The sequence below is a fragment of the Haematobia irritans genome, chromosome 3, assembly GCF_050003625.1.
Source record: "Haematobia irritans isolate KBUSLIRL chromosome 3, ASM5000362v1, whole genome shotgun sequence".
Lineage (NCBI taxonomy): Eukaryota > Metazoa > Arthropoda > Insecta > Diptera > Muscidae > Haematobia > Haematobia irritans.
This window is the reverse complement of record NC_134399.1, coordinates 83,767,991-83,787,481: the sequence shown is the minus strand read 5'-3', so window position 1 is coordinate 83,787,481 and position 19,491 is coordinate 83,767,991. Positions and strand designations below refer to the sequence as shown.

Genomic DNA, 19,491 nt, shown 5'->3' with positions numbered 1-19,491 from the left:
CCCAAAGAAAAAAGTCCAACGGTTCCTTTATTTCTAATACACATCTATCGATAAATCATAAATACACTTTCGCGAAGTTGCCTCAAAATTGGTTCAGATTAAAATGTTTCTCTCTCTATAGATAATAAATTTTGTTCAGTTGGAGTCAGATTTAAATGTATATATTTGGGACAAAAACCTTTATATATAGCACTAAACCCATTTGACGGATTTGATATGGTATCGAAAATGTGGATTTACAAAGTGGTGCAGGGTATAATATAGTCGGCCCCGCCCGACTTTAGACTTTCCTTACTTGTTTTAAACTATTAAAGCAACTTGGTATTTATTGATTGTAGGTGAAAAGTTCAAAATTTTGGCAAACAATATAACAATTATTAATTTTTTCTGATATAAATCAATATTTTTGGCGGCTAAATTTGAGTCGAGATGAGTCGACATATTCGGCGGCGGCGTCGACTGCCAAAAAAGGGTCGGCGGCGGTTTAAATCAGCAACACGACTCGGCGGCTTCATTCTCTGCTTGTCATAGGACGGAAGTGCTTCGTTTTCGGATTCTTTTCATTGCTTTCGAAGTTGTGCCTTGGAAGTTCAATTGAATGAAGAAATTAAAAAAAACTAACAATTTTTACATTATATTCTAATTATCTAATTTTTAGAAATTAAAAAAATTTTTTGGTCCTACCGGGAGTTGAACCTGGGTATGTGGCACCATAACAGAACGCCTTAGCACTCACAACCACAAATGCCATTGAACACGAAGCGTCGAAACGTCAATATGATCGTAATATGACATCAAGGCATAACATTTTTTTTCGGTGTATATTTTGTACAAATATATTTGTTCAATTTAAACTCAATAAAAAATTGAAAATTCTAGTGATTTGGAAAACTTTCTCAAAAGCACTTCCATGGAAGTGAAAAAGTCAACAGGCACATGTTCAAATCCCCGCGGATGTGATTTTTGTATTTTATTTTCATTATTTTTTTACTTTTTTTTTGATTTTCAATTCTTTTTTGCGACATTTTACCGTTGAAAATTTTAGTTTTGTCTTTAAACCGCCACATAGCGTATTTTTTAAGGCTAGTCCAAAAAAAATTTATCGGAAAAATTCATTTTAATTGAAATGTGTTCAATCATAGAAATTATAGTATCAGTTAAAAAATTAATTGAAAGAAATATGAAATAGTAATTAAATAATTAGTCGATACTATTAATTTTTGTGATTGTTTTTTGTTCACTTAAAAAATTTGTTCAATCAATAAAAATTTTAATTGAATATTTTTTAAAACTCAATTAAGACTTTAATTGGAAAATTTTCGTGAAATTTTTTCTGTATACGCAGCTTTCGAATTTCATACAAAAATTGCGGTGTCTAGAATCCCAAGAAGTCTAATTTGGAGATCGGTCCATATGGGGGCTATACCAACACATGGACCGATATATCTCATATTCTGCATACTTCTTTGTGGACCCGAAATAGCTCTAGATTTCCAATTTCAGGCAAATCAGATGAAAATTGCTGTATCTTAAAACTCAAGAGGATGTATCAAAACCTGGACCGATATAGATTATTTTTCGAACTTTGACTGAGTACAGACAAAACACGAACGATAGCGGAATTATTTAAGGTCCTAGTAATTACAACAGGTAGACGGCCGGACGGACATGTTTATACCGTGTCAGAATTTCTTCCTCATGAGGAATATATAATTTTTATTGACGAAAATCGATATTTAGATGTGCTACAAACGGAAAGGCAACTTATTATGCCACCGTTGGCACTGTAACGTAATATGAGCTATCCCAACCTAGATAGTAGACTGCTTCCTAAATCTTGAAATGTACATCGTTGCTTATTTATATGCGCAGATAATAGTGCAAGACTTAAACGCATATATGAAATCTTTATTTTTGTTTTAGCATTTTGAATATATTCAAAATACACATCTGATTGCGCCATTTGTTTCTTTACAGTTTCTCTATCAACTGAATCCCTTGGTGATCAAAGGATTATACCCGAAAATTCAATGCAATTCAAAATCGCCGTCAGTTCCAGTTACAATTCTTCATCAACTTTTCTCTCTCTCAAAGTCCAACTATCTTCCCTTAACTACCGATCTCATTACACAACGACATGTCAGAACCACTCAGTAATGATGTTAGCACCGAATCCTTATGTACTGTAATAGAAACCAGTAGCAACGAATATCTCTCCAATAAATTCAAGGATCCAATTAAAAGTTCTTCACTAGAATCGCTTGATACAAATCGCATATCGCCACAAAATAATCTCAAGCAAAATGGTTGTCATCTACAAAATTCGAATTTAGACGAAAGCTGTGATACTGATACAACCGAAAAGTCCCTTAATAACGCAACAACCGAAGAGGAGGGAGAATGTGAAAAGAAACCTAAAACAAAGTTAAAAAAATCTGTTTCATTCGATCCGAACGATGAGAAAATACGAAAGTTCATAACTGGTGAACCTATTGTAGATCAACAGAATCCTTTCAAATCGAACGGCTATTTAGCAAATGGTGTGGGAGGTAATATAGGAGGAGGAGGAGGAAGTGCCAAACGGAAAGATAAGAAAACTCCGCCACCAGTCCCAGCAAAACGTTCAACACTCAGTGTACGTAAAACTGTTACCCAGCAACTAAGAGAACGTGAGAGGGAAAAGGAGAAGGAAAGGGAGCGTCTCAAAAACGAAGCCAATAATCGCAAAAGTAATGGAAGCATTAATAAGTCCCCGTCCGATGAATTTGTTACCACAGAAGATGTGCTGAAGCAGTCGAAATATGTCAAGACCTATATAAAGAATCCAGATCCATACTTTGTCTACGATCCAACAGTATTAGCCCGATTGAAATTCGAGGAATTACGAGATTTTGCTTTAAAAAAGCCACCAAAGAGGATAGTCCAACAACAGCCCCAGCCCCAACCCAGGGAACGTCTAAAGGATTTGAAAAATCGCCAAAACGATAACAAACCCATAAAGTCCACCACACTACCATTTAAGAAATGTTCGAAACCAAATTATCCAGAGTTATCGGATTTGAAAATTAAAACTGGTACCGATTTAGAGGACAGTCTCTATAATCCCCTTGAAGTAACCAAGAATGCCAAGAAGTTTGATGAACGAGTTAAAAAACTGCATATATCCTCAGACGATGACCTAGATGAAATCGAAGAACCGCTAACCAAGAGCGAGTCAAGTGATGATAATAATATGAACAGTGCAACTGAGAAACCCGAAGACAATATGGCTCCCACAGAAAATGGTAATGTGAGTAGAGAACCTTCTCCGCCACCGCCGGGGACCTTTACCAATACAATCAAATCCAAGGAGTTTCAGGAGTACCTAGAGAAAAAGGGTTTAACTTTAATACCCAAGAAAATACCCAATGGTGCCCAATCTATTTATGGAAATAAGCCACAACAATGTTCGTCCACACCCATTAAGCAAATTAGTTTTAAGGCAGAGCCAGAACGTATACACTTTTCCAATGGTCCCGATTCGGTGGATTCTTCCGGAAATAATCGCAAACCGTCAGTATTTCAGAGGCTTCTAGCCAATAGTATTTTTGCTTCACGCAGAAAGACGACACCCAAAGAACCGGTTCCTATAATCAAGCCTTTATATGATATGAGCAATGAGAATGGTTCCTTAAAACCCATTAAACGGGTTGTTCTCGAACGTCAAAGTTTTCATGGCAGGCCCAAGACAGGAAATTTGTTAACACCAGCTGAAGCTTTAGAGCTAAAGCAACAATTAGAAAGGTCCCGGAAAAGCTATGCCAGTGGTGATGATGTTCCCCTCTCGATCTCAACGGCTTTGACCAATGGGGAAAATCCTAGCCTAAATGGGACAGATAATTACTCCAAACCAATTGGAACACCTGGCATGAAAAGGAAAGATTTGCAAGCAAAAACCATAGCCAAGCCACCTAGGCGCACATTATCACGGGAACGCATAACCAAATATGAACCTCCAAAAATGGTGCTTAGCGAAAGACCCACAAATGTAAATAACAATCTCTATACTTTGGCCCGTGAGCAACCGCCAAAGAACGATACGAATTTTAGACGTACCTTGGATCGTCAAAGCATGATACCGAAACGTACTACCCCACAAAGTGAAAAGCAGCAAGTTTTCGGCAGATCCGCTTCCATGGATCGCAATGAGATTTTGAAAAGAAATATTAATCGTAATCAACCGCAGCAGCAGCAGCAACAAAGGTCTAATAGTGTGACAGGAGACTCCCTTCTGACGCCTATTACCACAAAATCAAAGGAAAATATGCAGGAAACCACGTTTCCGGTAAATGATAGTCCACCCATAACATCGACACCCATCCGAGAGTCTCAAACAATGAATGGGCTTAGTACAAAAACTATTTCACCAATATCCTCTATACCGAAGAAAGCTTCCCAATTGGGAGTCTATGTTGATCAGCAAGAGTGGGAAAAATTAAGAGCCATAAAGGAGCAAACTGATAAGGAGCTATACTATAGAGTTATGCAGCAGCAACAAAAGTTACAACTACAGCAGGAGCAGAAGCAGCAGCAGCAAAAAGAGCAGCAAGAGCAAGAAAAGTTTAAAACGCTAGGATCTCCTTCATCTGGATCTCAACAAGAGAATGGTAAAGTAGAAACGAAATTGGAAAATATATATGAGCATTTACCTGGAGGTAGTCAAATGCGATTGGTTCCTATCGACACCAATACATTTACCAGAGGTTCTCCTCAACGTAATACCTTCTCGGGCATAATACGATCCAATAATCGTCAAGTGAAAATTATCGATGGTAAACCTGTTGGTGCTCCTGAGCCTCTACAACAATCATCCAAGCTTAGCAATGAACCGGTACCACGTTGCCAAAGTGTTCTAGAGAATGTTACACGCGGTGGAGGTTATGAAAGTGAAACTCCAGAGACTCCAGTGGTTCTGAGACGTAAAGGAGAGAATAACGCACAGCAACAACAACAACAACCAACAAGACGGATTGGAGGCCTTTTAACACGCGAAGAAATCTTACAGAAAATTAAAGAATTCTGTCGTAAATCTCTTAATAAAACTCCAACCAATCAAACAGCCACCCCCTTACAAGCCATATATGAGAAACAGCCAACGGCAACGGATCTCTCGCCAGTGTCTTATGTTTCAGTAGAGACACATCAGAGACCAGCATCCCGTATGTATGCCGCTCCTCAAGTACCACAACGTATGCACAGTTTACCAGCAGCAGCTCCGGCAGCTGGCCACTTCATACCCATAACCCAAGAAATTGTTACCGATCCCAATACCAACTCCCCCATATACGCCCACGTAGTTAAGCGAGGTAGTCTGCAATCCAATCAATCGGAACTTTATGAAATTCCCCAAAGGACTTTGGTGGCAACCGCACAACCACCACCCACTCAATATTTGATTAGAAGAGAGGCCGCACCTGCAGAATTGAAGCCTGTGTACATACGTCAGGGTACACTACAACGACCAGAGAGTGCCTTTTCCCCAGCTCATACCCAGTATATATTGGTAGATGGTGAAAAATTACAACCTGCACAAATTATCACAGCTTATCCACAAACTGAACTCTATGCCCAACCACAGTATATACGACCACATCAATTGCAGGCCATGCCAGCAGCAAGTTATGGTTATATTACGGTGCGGGAACCCCTAATGCATCAAGGCCAATCTCAGCATCCACAATTGATACGACCCCGTTTGCACGACGGCCGTAGTACTCCATTGATACTTGATCGCTCAAGTCAACAAGTGAGTCAAATCTATTGGACACCACAGCACCAGAGACTACAACAGCAGGCGGGACTATTGACAGATCAAATTAGTCCTCGTTACGCCCTTAAGCAGTCTTATGTGATGCCTGGTCCACAACAGCAACAACAACAGCAACACCAACAATACCACAATCGTGCTACACCCTTAATACTGCAACATCCCCAACTTTCACCCCATTTACAAAACATTCCAGCACAGCGTCAATATTCTCCGTCGCCATTAATTCGGGAACCAACTCCCACTCGGCCACTGGTGCAAATGAAACCACAACAGCCCCAAATTCAAGAATTGAGCATGGTCAATGCCCGTCAAAGTCCAGCATTAGATTGGGAAAGTGGCTCCGAGGCTGGTGAGGTTCAGCGTATAATGGAAAAACAACAACAAAACGACCAAACAAATGGTGAGTTAAAAAGATCAGCATCACTATTAAGGAATTTGAGGCTGAAAATGACCCATTTGATGGTTAAAACTAGAAAGTAGATCAACCAGCCCATGCACCTTATCTCTAATTGGAAATTTACTAATCGTAATAAAGAAAACAAAATAACAAATGTTATGCCTTTTAAATTTTGTAAAATTTTAACTAACCCTGTTATTTATTGGACTAATGAACACCAAGTAATATCGGTATACAATTTTATTTCTAATTTATTAAGCATGATGTATTTTTCTCAATAGATTTTAAGCTAGGCGGTATAATTTTGTATTTGTAATTTTCTCTTTTCTTTTGTTCGATGGGTTTTATAAAAACCACTAACTACTACTGCTACGTATATTAGATTTATCTCATCATTGGTTTAGATATGGAAAACAATGACAAAATTGTTATTAAATAAAGTTTCGTAATAAAAATTTTTCGTTGTGTTTGTGTATTTCTTGTTATCTTTCAATACTCATTGTTATATAGATTTTCAAACTTAACGGTCAAAGTGGTGGTTTATACAACCAGTTTTTAATACTACTAACAGATACAACCATGTACAGAACAATACACATATTTGCATACGTGACCATCTGTATAGTGTTACCAGTTTGTAATATCATGAGTCATTTGGCAAATGCCGAATGGCACAGCATTGACAGATGGAAAAATTACTTGTCTTAACAACATAAGGGCTGTTTTCTTTTAGCACTGGATACCAAAGACTATTCATAAAGAAGACGTGAGATAAGCTTGTTCTTCCTCTTTTTCTTGAAGAAACAGATATTAATATCATACATGTTCCATGAGACATTGCAACTTTTTTTCGGTTTCTCTTTTCATTTTGCATTCGTAACAAAACTTAATTCGCTTATTTTAGCAATTTTTTTTAACTCTTAAACGAACAAAAACACTGCGTGAAACATTTTATTAATAATTTAGTGCAACCAATACAGAAATTTGCTTGAAATTTTGGAAAAAATAGCTAAATAAAAATTGTCTGCATCAAACCAGTAAGTTCGGAGCGCTTTTCCAACAAGTACGAGATTAATCTCCGTTTTCTATTACTAACACTATCAAAGCCCAATTCACGTCTTCTTTGTTAATGGTCTTTGCTGGATACCCTAAGCCGTGAAGGACTAAAAGAAAACAGAGTACTCGTTTATCAGCTGTTTAAAAACAATCACAGAAAAGAAGTGAAATCTTGCATTTTTATTGTATGAAATGCTCCAATTGTAACGGCATATTTATTCCATTATGATTCAATTAAATTTTTTGATGGTTTAATTACCTATATAATTTTTTTTCTTATTCCTGTCGGTCTGAAGTTTTTTAACATCTATCTATATATGGGGTATAGTAGCCAATGAATGTTTTTTTTTCTTTGTTTCGAAACATATTCCAATTCTAGCAACATGTTGCTAGACTATTTATTAATTACGACTTCTCGATGTACAAATGGAAAATGCAAGACGACAACTTGTTTATAAAGGACAGTAGAAATAGTCCTGTAAAGTTTTTGAATTAAGACGGATTTTATTATTATATCTTACTGTCACGTACTCAACACCGCTTGAAATGGCAATGCTATGACATGTCGATTATCGCTGATACTCGATAGACATTTAGCTAAGTATAGATCGTAGGTACATGGTTGTAGAATCGATTCTCGTAACGTTTTATCGACAAACACGACTTTACGTCCATAAGAAAAAAAATGTTAACATCCTTTTCCACCGAGCCTTCGAGAAGACCAGTTGAAAAATCGTAAACCTAAAAAAGTATAATACTCTGCTATTATATATCCTGTTTAATCGCTACGAAAGGACATTAAAAGCTGACTTTCCTAAGGTAGTTTTCCACGATGTTAAATAATTTTCATTTTTGAGTTATTCTTACACATTTTCTCTTAATTTGCGATATAGAAACTACCCACGCGGTAATTGCACGGAAAAAAGGAAAGTTAATTTTTTCTCCATACCAAACGAGGAATATATTTAGAATTTTGGTTGTCTTTTCCACGAGCCGCCCGAAGGAAAAGATAGTTTATTTGATATCAGAATACCAACAAGAAAAACATTTTGGTGAATTTTTGCCCAAGCGATTGAACGTCTCCTTATTGGTTCATTTGGGATAGGAACCAATTTTCCCACGAACTATATGAGTCAATTTTCCTCGGAAAATTGTTAGGAAATACACCGAAAAAATTATACTTCTCTTAGAATTGGAAAGAAAATAGGCTGAAATTCGTCTCCCTCTCTGGTTTAAGTCGTGGTGTTAAACATAAAGATCAGAGGGGAGAGTATCAAGCGTAAGGGGCTAAGAGGCAAAGACATTTTTTTTCGCACTTCTTTACTACGCCACGAATAACCATAAAAAGCTGAATGTGAAGGTTTGATGCTCTCTCATCACCGGCAGTTTAGTTCAATTCTAGTGTCGAGAGATAACGACGTGAAATCTGCCACGAACGGAGTTTTAAGACTAAACTTTTATACGGGAGTACTATAATTTATCCAACAAAAAAGCCAACAATCTGGAAAAAGGCAAACAGCAGATTGTCGCAGAAAGTAAATCAAAAACCAAGTTTTTAATACAATTAAAGAAAGACCTCGAGTAATGTAAACATTTTCTACCATAATATAAAAAAAAAAATTTTGCTAAAAGTGTTCGGTGCTGCTGGGAGAAGAAAAAGAAATGTAAGAAACAAAATAGTGGAAAAATCATAAGAATCGGGAATTTTTTATAATAAAGAAATATTTCGAGTTCAGTGCAGAATCAATAAGGTGATCGAAATTATTCTCTCGTAAAATTTTGCAACTAAATATCCACCGTCATTTTTTTTCCACCATCAATTTAGTTTCTATACATTTCTTTTCTCCTTGTAACAAAAGTGAAACCTATGTAGGGCATGCAGTTTAAATTAATCATTACTTATCCCCACTGATCAAGCTTCCCCGGACAAACATCGAACGTTGTGTTGCTGAGGCCTCATCATCTTCAACGGAATCACTAATGTCTGGGTGAGTGTTTTGTTAATGATATTTCTATTTTATTTTTCATTCATAAAAAAAGAGAACCAAACGAGAAAAGAAATCTTACGCACAGTTAAATAAAACATCATTATCTCCATATAAACAATGAGTACTCAGGAGAGAGGTAATTGAATGTTTGTTGTAGTGATCCAACGATGATGTTTTACTTGAGCTGTTCGTTTGATTTTATTCATTATTCTTCATTCATGGTTTTATCACGCCTAAATTGTTGGTGTACTATGCTCTTTGCTGTGACCAAACCAATGTAGATTTTTACGTTTGTTCTTTCTATTGGAAATTCTGCTTTGTCTCTCGGTTTCACAAATTTACGCATTTATGCTTTGGATTGTCTTTATTTTGCTAACGACTTTCTTATTTTATCATTCATAAATTTGCCTCATTCATTTATTCATAATTTGCTTTATAATGATTCTGGTAGCACCCAACAAACAATTCAATCGTTTAGTTTTTTCCTTATTGTGTAAAATGTTTTTATAAGCGTATATTACATATTATTGGTAATTTCTTTTCTATTATTTCTTTTTTTGTCATAATTTATAAGATTTCATAAATTTATTATAATGTCTCCATATTTCCTACTTATAAATAATTTTACGTTTTTTCGATATTCATTATAATATTTCCGATATAACGATTTAGGATAACGTCTTAATAATCCTACTAAAATGAATTGAAATAAAAATAAGGTTTAAATTTGAAATGGAACTTTAAGTTTAATATAATTTCTTGCGTGGGAAAACAAATGAGTTAAGTATGTATCGTCAAGGATCCCTAGAAATTCAATTTTTTGTCCTTAGGGTATGGCAGGTGTGGGTAATGAGACGAGGACTCCGTACCATCTTGGAGTTCCATTGATGGCCTTTTTATATTCAAGTTTTTGTTCTCTTCAATTTTCTAGTGTGTAACCAACCAGGGGCTTGTTTTGTTTTTCATATTGGTTGCATTGGCCCATTTATATCTTGTTTCCTATAGTATTCTAAATTTTCGGGAGTCTATAATAAAAATATTGTAATGGAAATTGTGCTAACGGATGAGAGGCAAGAACCCCCCCCATTCCCGACTGTTTGCTAGCTTTTCAATGGCTCCCACCGTCTCCATTCATTAGCATTATAAGGGATTATTTTGTGAAAATTTAATCTGATAATCGAATGAGTCGTGAGGTCTTCGGACACAATTCCAAATAATGAATATCCCTTTTCTTTCTGAAGCTTGTACATTACAGAAATGGCGCCCAACGTGGGACCGAAACTTTTCTTGTTTTTCGAGGATTTTTCGGTTCCGAATCAGTATAGTAATTTTTGTAGATTTCAATTTTAAAAGCGACAATTTATATGTATTGGCATCTAGTATACTTTGTTTTAGAATAATGTATAAAACTCTTCTGGATTTTAGAAACTTGAGATTATCAAAGTCGAGTTCTCTAACTGATGACGTTTTATATCATCTTTTCTCTGATAAAATTTTACTGGGACCAAGATATATGATTTTCAGCTCTATATTTGAATTATTAAAATTTCATTTATAAGTGGCTTAGATATCCGCACTGGATATATCCAGGATAACGATTTTAATGGTAAAGTGCTACTAGTCGTCCGGTTATATTCGGAAATTTGCAGTTTGAATTATTTGTGGGTTTGTAACTTATTTTGTGGGAAGTATGAATAATTCAAATATCGCATTTTATACAATAGACCAGTTTTTCTTTCCTACTTGAATACAGAAATGTCTTCCAATTTATACTTAACTCAGGGATTTTTTTTTCTAATTGTACCACGCAAGAAATGTTTATATATGTCAGATTCGTCAAGAATATTGCTTGTAAATTGAATTTTGAATTTTTTTTTCTGTTATTAAGGTAAAATAACAATGCCACTTCAACATTCACCTTTGAGACCTGATGCTAATGAAGCTCAGGATTCGTCTAATGACCTGAACCCGATTCCATTTGGTGATCAAGCACAGGATCAGGTTCAGAATTTAAATCAAGGTATGTCTCCAAACGTTTCACATACCTCTAATGGGGTTCCTTCTTTCTGTTCATTGTGTAATGAAGTTATGAGCGAGAAAAACCCTTGTTTGATTATTTCGAATTGTAACCACTCGTTTCACAGGGGATGCATTGAAAATCACTTATCGAGTGAAGGGGTATGTCCCACTTGCAAAACCGGGTGCACTTTATCCGATTTAAGGTCGATATCTTATCCCTTAAAACAATCGAGAAGTAAAGGACGTGGCAGAGGAGCGATGTCCAAACATTATCAGACCAGAAGTTATAGTCGTAACTTACAACTTGGTAATCAATTAGATCTTTCGGTTCAGGATAGCGTAGATCAAAACGCATCTAATAGAAACCAAAATACTCCGAGGAGACCAACCACTCTTCACTCAGAGGGGCCGTCTTCTATGACACCTATAATTGATTATGCCGAAATAAATAGATTAATTGAGACTAATATTACCAGGATTTTTAATAATTTGAATTTGTCGGGGAGAAATCCCATGCCTGAATCCAATTTTGATAATTTCAATGAAAACCAGCCGAATTCTCACATTGATGGCTCGAATAGAGTACCCCGTACTTCTCAAGGTTCGAATAATAGTTTTTCGTCTTCTGTGAATTTGCATACCGATAAGATAACTTCCATTATTAGGAATTGGGGTTTGACCTTTGATGGTTCAGCCGCCATGAATGTAGAAGATTTTTTGTACCGATTGCGTATCCTTACAAACGATAATTTCAATGGCGATTTCGCTATAATTTGTAAGCATCTTCCAGTACTTCTTACGGGTAAAGCTCAAGCCTGGTTTTGGCGATACCATAAACAGGTTGGAGTCATAACCTGGGAAGATTTTTGTGAAGCTCTTAGGTTTCAATACAAGGACTTTAAATCCACTTTCGATATACGCGAGGAAATGAGAAACCGGAAACAGAAACCGGGAGAGTCCTTTGACTCCTTTTTTGAGGGTATATCCACAATTATGGATCGTTTGCCCACGCCATTGTCTGATATGGAGCTCATTGAAATTGTGACTCGCAATCTGCGACCTGATATTCGTCACGAACTATTATATATACCGATAAAGTCCATCCCACATCTCCGAAAACTCGTTCAAATGAGAGAAAGTCTGCTCAATGATGAGTATGTGAGAAGGAATTTTTCGGCCAGGAATACTAATATGATGCCACCTAGACGTCATATATCCGAAATTGACGTTGATATTGATCCCTTTGAAAATAGTGTTTCTCAAGATAAGGAAGTTGATGCCATTCAGTCAACCGATCCCTTAATGTGCTGCTGGAATTGTGATCAGCCCGGACACCATTGGCAGGATTGCCTTGAGGACCGTACTATATTTTGTTACGGATGTGGGGCGAAGGAAACCTATAAGCCTCAATGTAGAAAGTGTAGTACTCGAAAGCAAAAAAATTTTCAGGGGCAAATTCAAAACAGGGATCCGACATAAATACCCAAGATCGTATTAATAATTCCTCCACCCATAATGACCCGGCTATGACAAATGATTCGAATATAGAAAATGATTATAGACCTGAAATTTTACAAAGGGATTTCCGTCTGGTAGAAAAGCCTGACGTGAATGACGATAGAATTATTTATCCTCAACTTCCATATCACAAGAGATGGGAGCAATATATTACTAAACGTAATGAAATTTTTGGTAATGACCGCATTGACGGGATTTATAATAAGAAACCGAAAAGGTCTACTCTTCGGCTTAGAAATTTTTTCAAAACTAAACGAAGATGTTCGAAACTACTTGTGTCTGCGATTGTGAGTTTTTCGCAGGACCAAAGATACTATGCAAAAGTATCTTTTCTCCATATTACGGAATACGGTTTGTTGGACACCGGAGCAAGTATTAGTTGCATAGGTTCAGACTTGGCCTTACAGGATTTTTCGAAATTCGAAAATTTCAATAAATGCAAGACTTCAGTGAATACTGCTGATGGGGTACCACAACGTGTGGTTGGTTGGCTCAATGTGGATATCTCATTTCAAAATCAAATTCGAAATTTGAATCTTTTCATTATTCCATCGATATCTCAAAAGTTGATATTGGGAATCGACTTTTGGAAAAGTTTTAATTTGATACCGGATATAGTTCGATCAAATAATATTATTGATAAATCCATAATGAGTCTTGAACCATCCATCATTGAATCTGCAGATACCAATGTTAATTTACCCGGATTTTCGGAAGAGAATTTTCCCTTAGATTCAGGACAGAGACAACAGCTTGATGCGGTTATATCTCTGTTCCCAAATTTTGCCAAAGAAGGTCTTGGCAGAACCTCATTAATTCAACATGAGATTCATGTGGGGGATGCCAAGCCAATAAAGCAACGTTTTTACCCAGTTTCTCCCGCTGTGGAAAAACTTATGTATGGGGAAATCGATCGGATGCTGGCACTTGGTGTCATCGAGAAATCAACTTCCCCATGGAGCTCGCCCATGAGGCTTGTTGTTAAACCGAACAAAATTCGTTTATGCCTCGACGCAAGGAAAATAAATTCGGCTACCGAAAAGGATGCTTATCCTTTGCCGTCAATAGAGGGAATATTTTCTCGCCTTCCAAAGGCCAATTTAATATCGAAACTAGACCTTAAAGATGCCTACTGGCAGATTGGTCTCGCCGAAAACTCCAAAGCCGTCACTGCATTCACAGTCCCGGGTAGACCACTCTACCAATTCGTGGTCATGCCGTTCGGACTGTGCAATGCACCACAGACTATGTGTCGGCTTATGGATGAGTTAATTCCCTTCGATTTGAAGAACTGTGTTTTCGGTTACTTAGATGACCTGATTGTGGTATCTGAAACATTTTCAGAGCATTTAAGTATACTAGTTCGTATCGCCGAACAATTCAGAAAGGCGAATCTTACCCTCAATATAACCAAGAGCCACTTTTGCGTAACTCGGGTGAAGTACCTTGGTTATGTGATTGGGGACGGCGGTATATCAACAGACCCGGACAAAATTAATTCTATCCTTGAATGGCCTGTACCTAGGAATGTACGACAAGTCAGGGGATTCTTGGGTTTAGCAGGTTGGTATAGGAGGTTTATAGAGAATTTCTCCTCTATAGCATTTCCTATAACCGAAACTATGTCCTCTAAGAAAAAGTTTGTCTGGACCCCTAATGCCCAAGAAGCCTTTGACAAAATTAAGAAATTATTGTGTACAGCGCCTGTTTTAATAAATGCTGATTTCTCTAAAAAGTTTTATCTACACTGCGACGCCAGCGACTATGGCATAGGAGCTGTGCTCGTCCAGTTAGATAATGAGGGGCAAGAAAGACCAGTGGCTTTTATGAGTAAAAAGCTGAACTCTGCCCAGAGAAATTACAGCATTACTGAAAGAGAATGTTTGGCAGCTGTGGAGGCTATTCAGAGATTTCGCTGTTATCTCGAGCTACAAGAATTCGAGGTCATTACTGACCATTCGAGCCTTGTTTGGCTAATGCGACAGCCAAACCTCTCTGGAAGATTAGCACGATGGGTGCTGAAATTACAGGCATTTACCTTCACTATAAGCCATAGGAAGGGAAAAGAGAATGTCGTCCCCGACGCCCTTTCAAGAATTTATTCTGACGAGATTACTGCTTTGGAGGTAAATGTACCTGAAATTGACTTACAGTCCCCTTATTTTGAGAGTGATGAATACGTCTCCCTTCGAACGAAGATCAAGGAAAATCCCGGAAAATATCCTGACGTTAGGGTTATTGACCAATATGTATATATACGTGTGAATCATTACGATGGCATTCCCGAGAATGAGGAAAAATGTTGGAGATTATGGGTACCAAATGGCCTACGTGAGGACATAATTGCACGATACCATGACTCACCAGTTTCCTCTCATGGAGGAATGTCCAAAACCGTTGACTTAGTCAAACGTTTATTTTTCTGGCCAGGACTTGTCCACGATGTACGGAAGTTTGTACGAGAATGTGATACCTGCAGATCCACAAAGGCTCCAAACTATATTATGAAGCCAGAAATGGGAAATCGTCCCCATTCTGAAAGACCTTTCCAGAGACTATATGTGGATCTGCTGGGACCATATCCTCGGAGCAAATCCGGAAATATTGGCATCCTTATTGTATTGGATCATTTGTCCAAATTTCACTGGGTACAACCCCTTCGTAAATTTACGTCGAAGGCAATACAAGATTTTTTGGAGAAACAAATCTTCCATTGCTATGGGGTTCCCGAAGTCATCGTGAGCGACAACGGTTCACAATTTAAGGCAAACGACATAAACGCTTTCTTTACATCTGTGGGCATCAAGCATGTATATACGGCCTTATATTCACCCCAGAGTAACGCATCGGAACGTGTGAATCGCTCTTTGTTGGCTGGAATCCGAGCTTATGTAAAAGGTGATCATTCACGGTGGGACGAAAATCTTAGTGCCATTAGTTGTGCACTAAGGAATTCGCGTCACGAGGCAATTAAGACTTCACCCTATCATGTATTATTTGGGATGGACATGATCACTCATGGGTCAGAATATGCGATTTTGAAAGAAGTTAAATTGCTCAGTGAGCCTTCTTATGAGTTATGTAGAGATGATAGCCTTCAATTGATTCGCAGGGACATACAGCGGCATATGAAAGATGGCTATGAACGAAACCAGAAACGATACAACTTACGGGCTAGAACTCCTAATTTTTCTGTTGGACAAGAGGTGCTGCGTAGAAATTTTGTTCAGAGTAGTCAGCAGAAACACTTCAATGCGAAATTTGCCCCATTGTTTGTAAAGGCTCGGATAAGGGAGAGATGTGGCAATCATTATTATATCCTTGAGGACTTAGAAGGGAAATTGGTTGGGACTTTCCATTCTAAGGATATTCGCTTATGAGATGGAAACAAACTTTTTCAAGTCTGCTTTGGTTTTAGATGAATATGTTTTTCTGGCTTATATGTTTCTCATGGAGACATATTATCCAGTTTTGTAACGGCATATTTATTCCATTATGATTCAATTAAATTTTTTGATGGTTTAATTACCTATATAATTTTTTTTCTTATTCCTGTCGGTCTGAAGTTTTTTAACATCTATCTATATATGGGGTATAGTAGCCAATGAATGTTTTTTTTTCTTTGTTTCGAAACATATTCCAATTCTAGCAACATGTTGCTAGACTATTTATTAATTACGACTTCTCGATGTACAAATGGAAAATGCAAGACGACAACTTGTTTATAAAGGACAGTAGAAATAGTCCTGTAAAGTTTTTGAATTAAGACGGATTTTATTATTATATCTTACTGTCACGTACTCAACACCGCTTGAAATGGCAATGCTATGACATGTCGATTATCGCTGATACTCGATAGACATTTAGCTAAGTATAGATCGTAGGTACATGGTTGTAGAATCGATTCTCGTAACGTTTTATCGACAAACACGACTTTACGTCCATAAGAAAAAAAATGTTAACATCCTTTTCCACCGAGCCTTCGAGAAGACCAGTTGAAAAATCGTAAACCTAAAAAAGTATAATACTCTGCTATTATATATCCTGTTTAATCGCTACGAAAGGACATTAAAAGCTGACTTTCCTAAGGTAGTTTTCCACGATGTTAAATAATTTTCATTTTTGAGTTATTCTTACACATTTTCTCTTAATTTGCGATATAGAAACTACCCACGCGGTAATTGCACGGAAAAAAGGAAAGTTAATTTTTTCTCCATACCAAACGAGGAATATATTTAGAATTTTGGTTGTCTTTTCCACGAGCCGCCCGAAGGAAAAGATAGTTTATTTGATATCAGAATACCAACAAGAAAAACATTTTGGTGAATTTTTGCCCAAGCGATTGAACGTCTCCTTATTGGTTCATTTGGGATAGGAACCAATTTTCCCACGAACTATATGAGTCAATTTTCCTCGGAAAATTGTTAGGAAATACACCGAAAAAATTATACTTCTCTTAGAATTGGAAAGAAAATAGGCTGAAATTCGTCTCCCTCTCTGGTTTAAGTCGTGGTGTTAAACATAAAGATCAGAGGGGAGAGTATCAAGCGTAAGGGGCTAAGAGGCAAAGACATTTTTTTTCGCACTTCTTTACTACGCCACGAATAACCATAAAAAGCTGAATGTGAAGGTTTGATGCTCTCTCATCACCGGCAGTTTAGTTCAATTCTAGTGTCGAGAGATAACGACGTGAAATCTGCCACGAACGGAGTTTTAAGACTAAACTTTTATACGGGAGTACTATAATTTATCCAACAAAAAAGCCAACAATCTGGAAAAAGGCAAACAGCAGATTGTCGCAGAAAGTAAATCAAAAACCAAGTTTTTAATACAATTAAAGAAAGACCTCGAGTAATGTAAACATTTTCTACCATAATATAAAAAAAAAAATTTTGCTAAAAGTGTTCGGTGCTGCTGGGAGAAGAAAAAGAAATGTAAGAAACAAAATAGTGGAAAAATCATAAGAATCGGGAATTTTTTATAATAAAGAAATATTTCGAGTTCAGTGCAGAATCAATAAGGTGATCGAAATTATTCTCTCGTAAAATTTTGCAACTAAATATCCACCGTCATTTTTTTTCCACCATCAATTTAGTTTCTATACATTTCTTTTCTCCTTGTAACAAAAGTGAAACCTATGTAGGGCATGCAGTTTAAATTAATCATTACTTATCCCCACTGATCAAGCTTCCCCGGACAAACATCGAACGTTGTGTTGCTGAGGCCTCATCATCTTCAACGGAATCACTAATGTCTGGGTGAGTGTTTTGTTAATGATATTTCTATTTTATTTTTCATTCATAAAAAAAGAGAACCAAACGAGAAAAGAAATCTTACGCACAGTTAAATAAAACATCATTATCTCCATATAAACAATGAGTACTCAGGAGAGAGGTAATTGAATGTTTGTTGTAGTGATCCAACGATGATGTTTTACTTGAGCTGTTCGTTTGATTTTATTCATTATTCTTCATTCATGGTTTTATCACGCCTAAATTGTTGGTGTACTATGCTCTTTGCTGTGACCAAACCAATGTAGATTTTTACGTTTGTTCTTTCTATTGGAAATTCTGCTTTGTCTCTCGGTTTCACAAATTTACGCATTTATGCTTTGGATTGTCTTTATTTTGCTAACGACTTTCTTATTTTATCATTCATAAATTTGCCTCATTCATTTATTCATAATTTGCTTTATAATGATTCTGGTAGCACCCAACAAACAATTCAATCGTTTAGTTTTTTCCTTATTGTGTAAAATGTTTTTATAAGCGTATATTACATATTATTGGTAATTTCTTTTCTATTATTTCTTTTTTTGTCATAATTTATAAGATTTCATAAATTTATTATAATGTCTCCATATTTCCTACTTATAAATAATTTTACGTTTTTTCGATATTCATTATAATATTTCCGATATAACGATTTAGGATAACGTCTTAATAATCCTACTAAAATGAATTGAAATAAAAATAAGGTTTAAATTTGAAATGGAACTTTAAGTTTAATATAATTTCTTGCGTGGGAAAACAAATGAGTTAAGTATGTATCGTCAAGGGTCCCTAGAAATTCAATTTTTTGTCCTTAGGGTATGGCAGGTGTGGGTAATGAGACGAGGACTCCGTACCATCTTGGAGTTCCATTGATGGCCTTTTTATATTCAAGTTTTTGTTCTCTTCAATTTTCTAGTGTGTAACCAACCAGGGGCTTGTTTTGTTTTTCATATTGGTTGCATTGGCCCATTTATATCTTGTTTCCTATAGTATTCTAAATTTTCGGGAGTCTATAATAAAAATATTGTAATGGAAATTGTGCTAACGGATGAGAGGCAAGAACCCCCCCCATTCCCGACTGTTTGCTAGCTTTTCAATGGCTCCCACCGTCTCCATTCATTAGCATTATAAGGGATTATTTTGTGAAAATTTAATCTGATAATCGAATGAGTCGTGAGGTCTTCGGACACAATTCCAAATAATGAATATCCCTTTTCTTTCTGAAGCTTGTACATTACACAATTAGTAATAAATATTTACTGCTGCGATTATTTATGACACTATACCACTTTGAATTACATGTTTTGCGATAAATTAGTCAATTAAAGTGCTATTGTGAATCGATGAAGCGTCACTTTGTCAAAACACAATCTGGCAAGATCGGCTCGACTTGCACTGGTGAGATGTTCTGGATAGAACACCAGTGCAAAC

General features: G+C 36.6%; 1 protein-coding gene across 5 annotated transcripts in view; it reads left to right on the top strand.

Annotated features, from left to right (window-relative positions):
* LOC142230048 (uncharacterized) overlaps positions 1 to 19,491 on the top strand; it is a 325,965-nt gene that overhangs the window by 294,554 nt on the left and 11,920 nt on the right. For all 5 annotated transcript variants that reach the window (XM_075300660.1, XM_075300658.1, XM_075300659.1 and 2 more), the window contains one exon: positions 1,978 to 6,209. In XM_075300660.1, coding sequence (XP_075156775.1) covers positions 2,138 to 6,209 — 4,072 coding nt within the window. In that variant the 5' untranslated portion in view covers positions 1,978 to 2,137. The remainder of the gene's footprint in view (positions 1 to 1,977; positions 6,210 to 19,491) is intronic.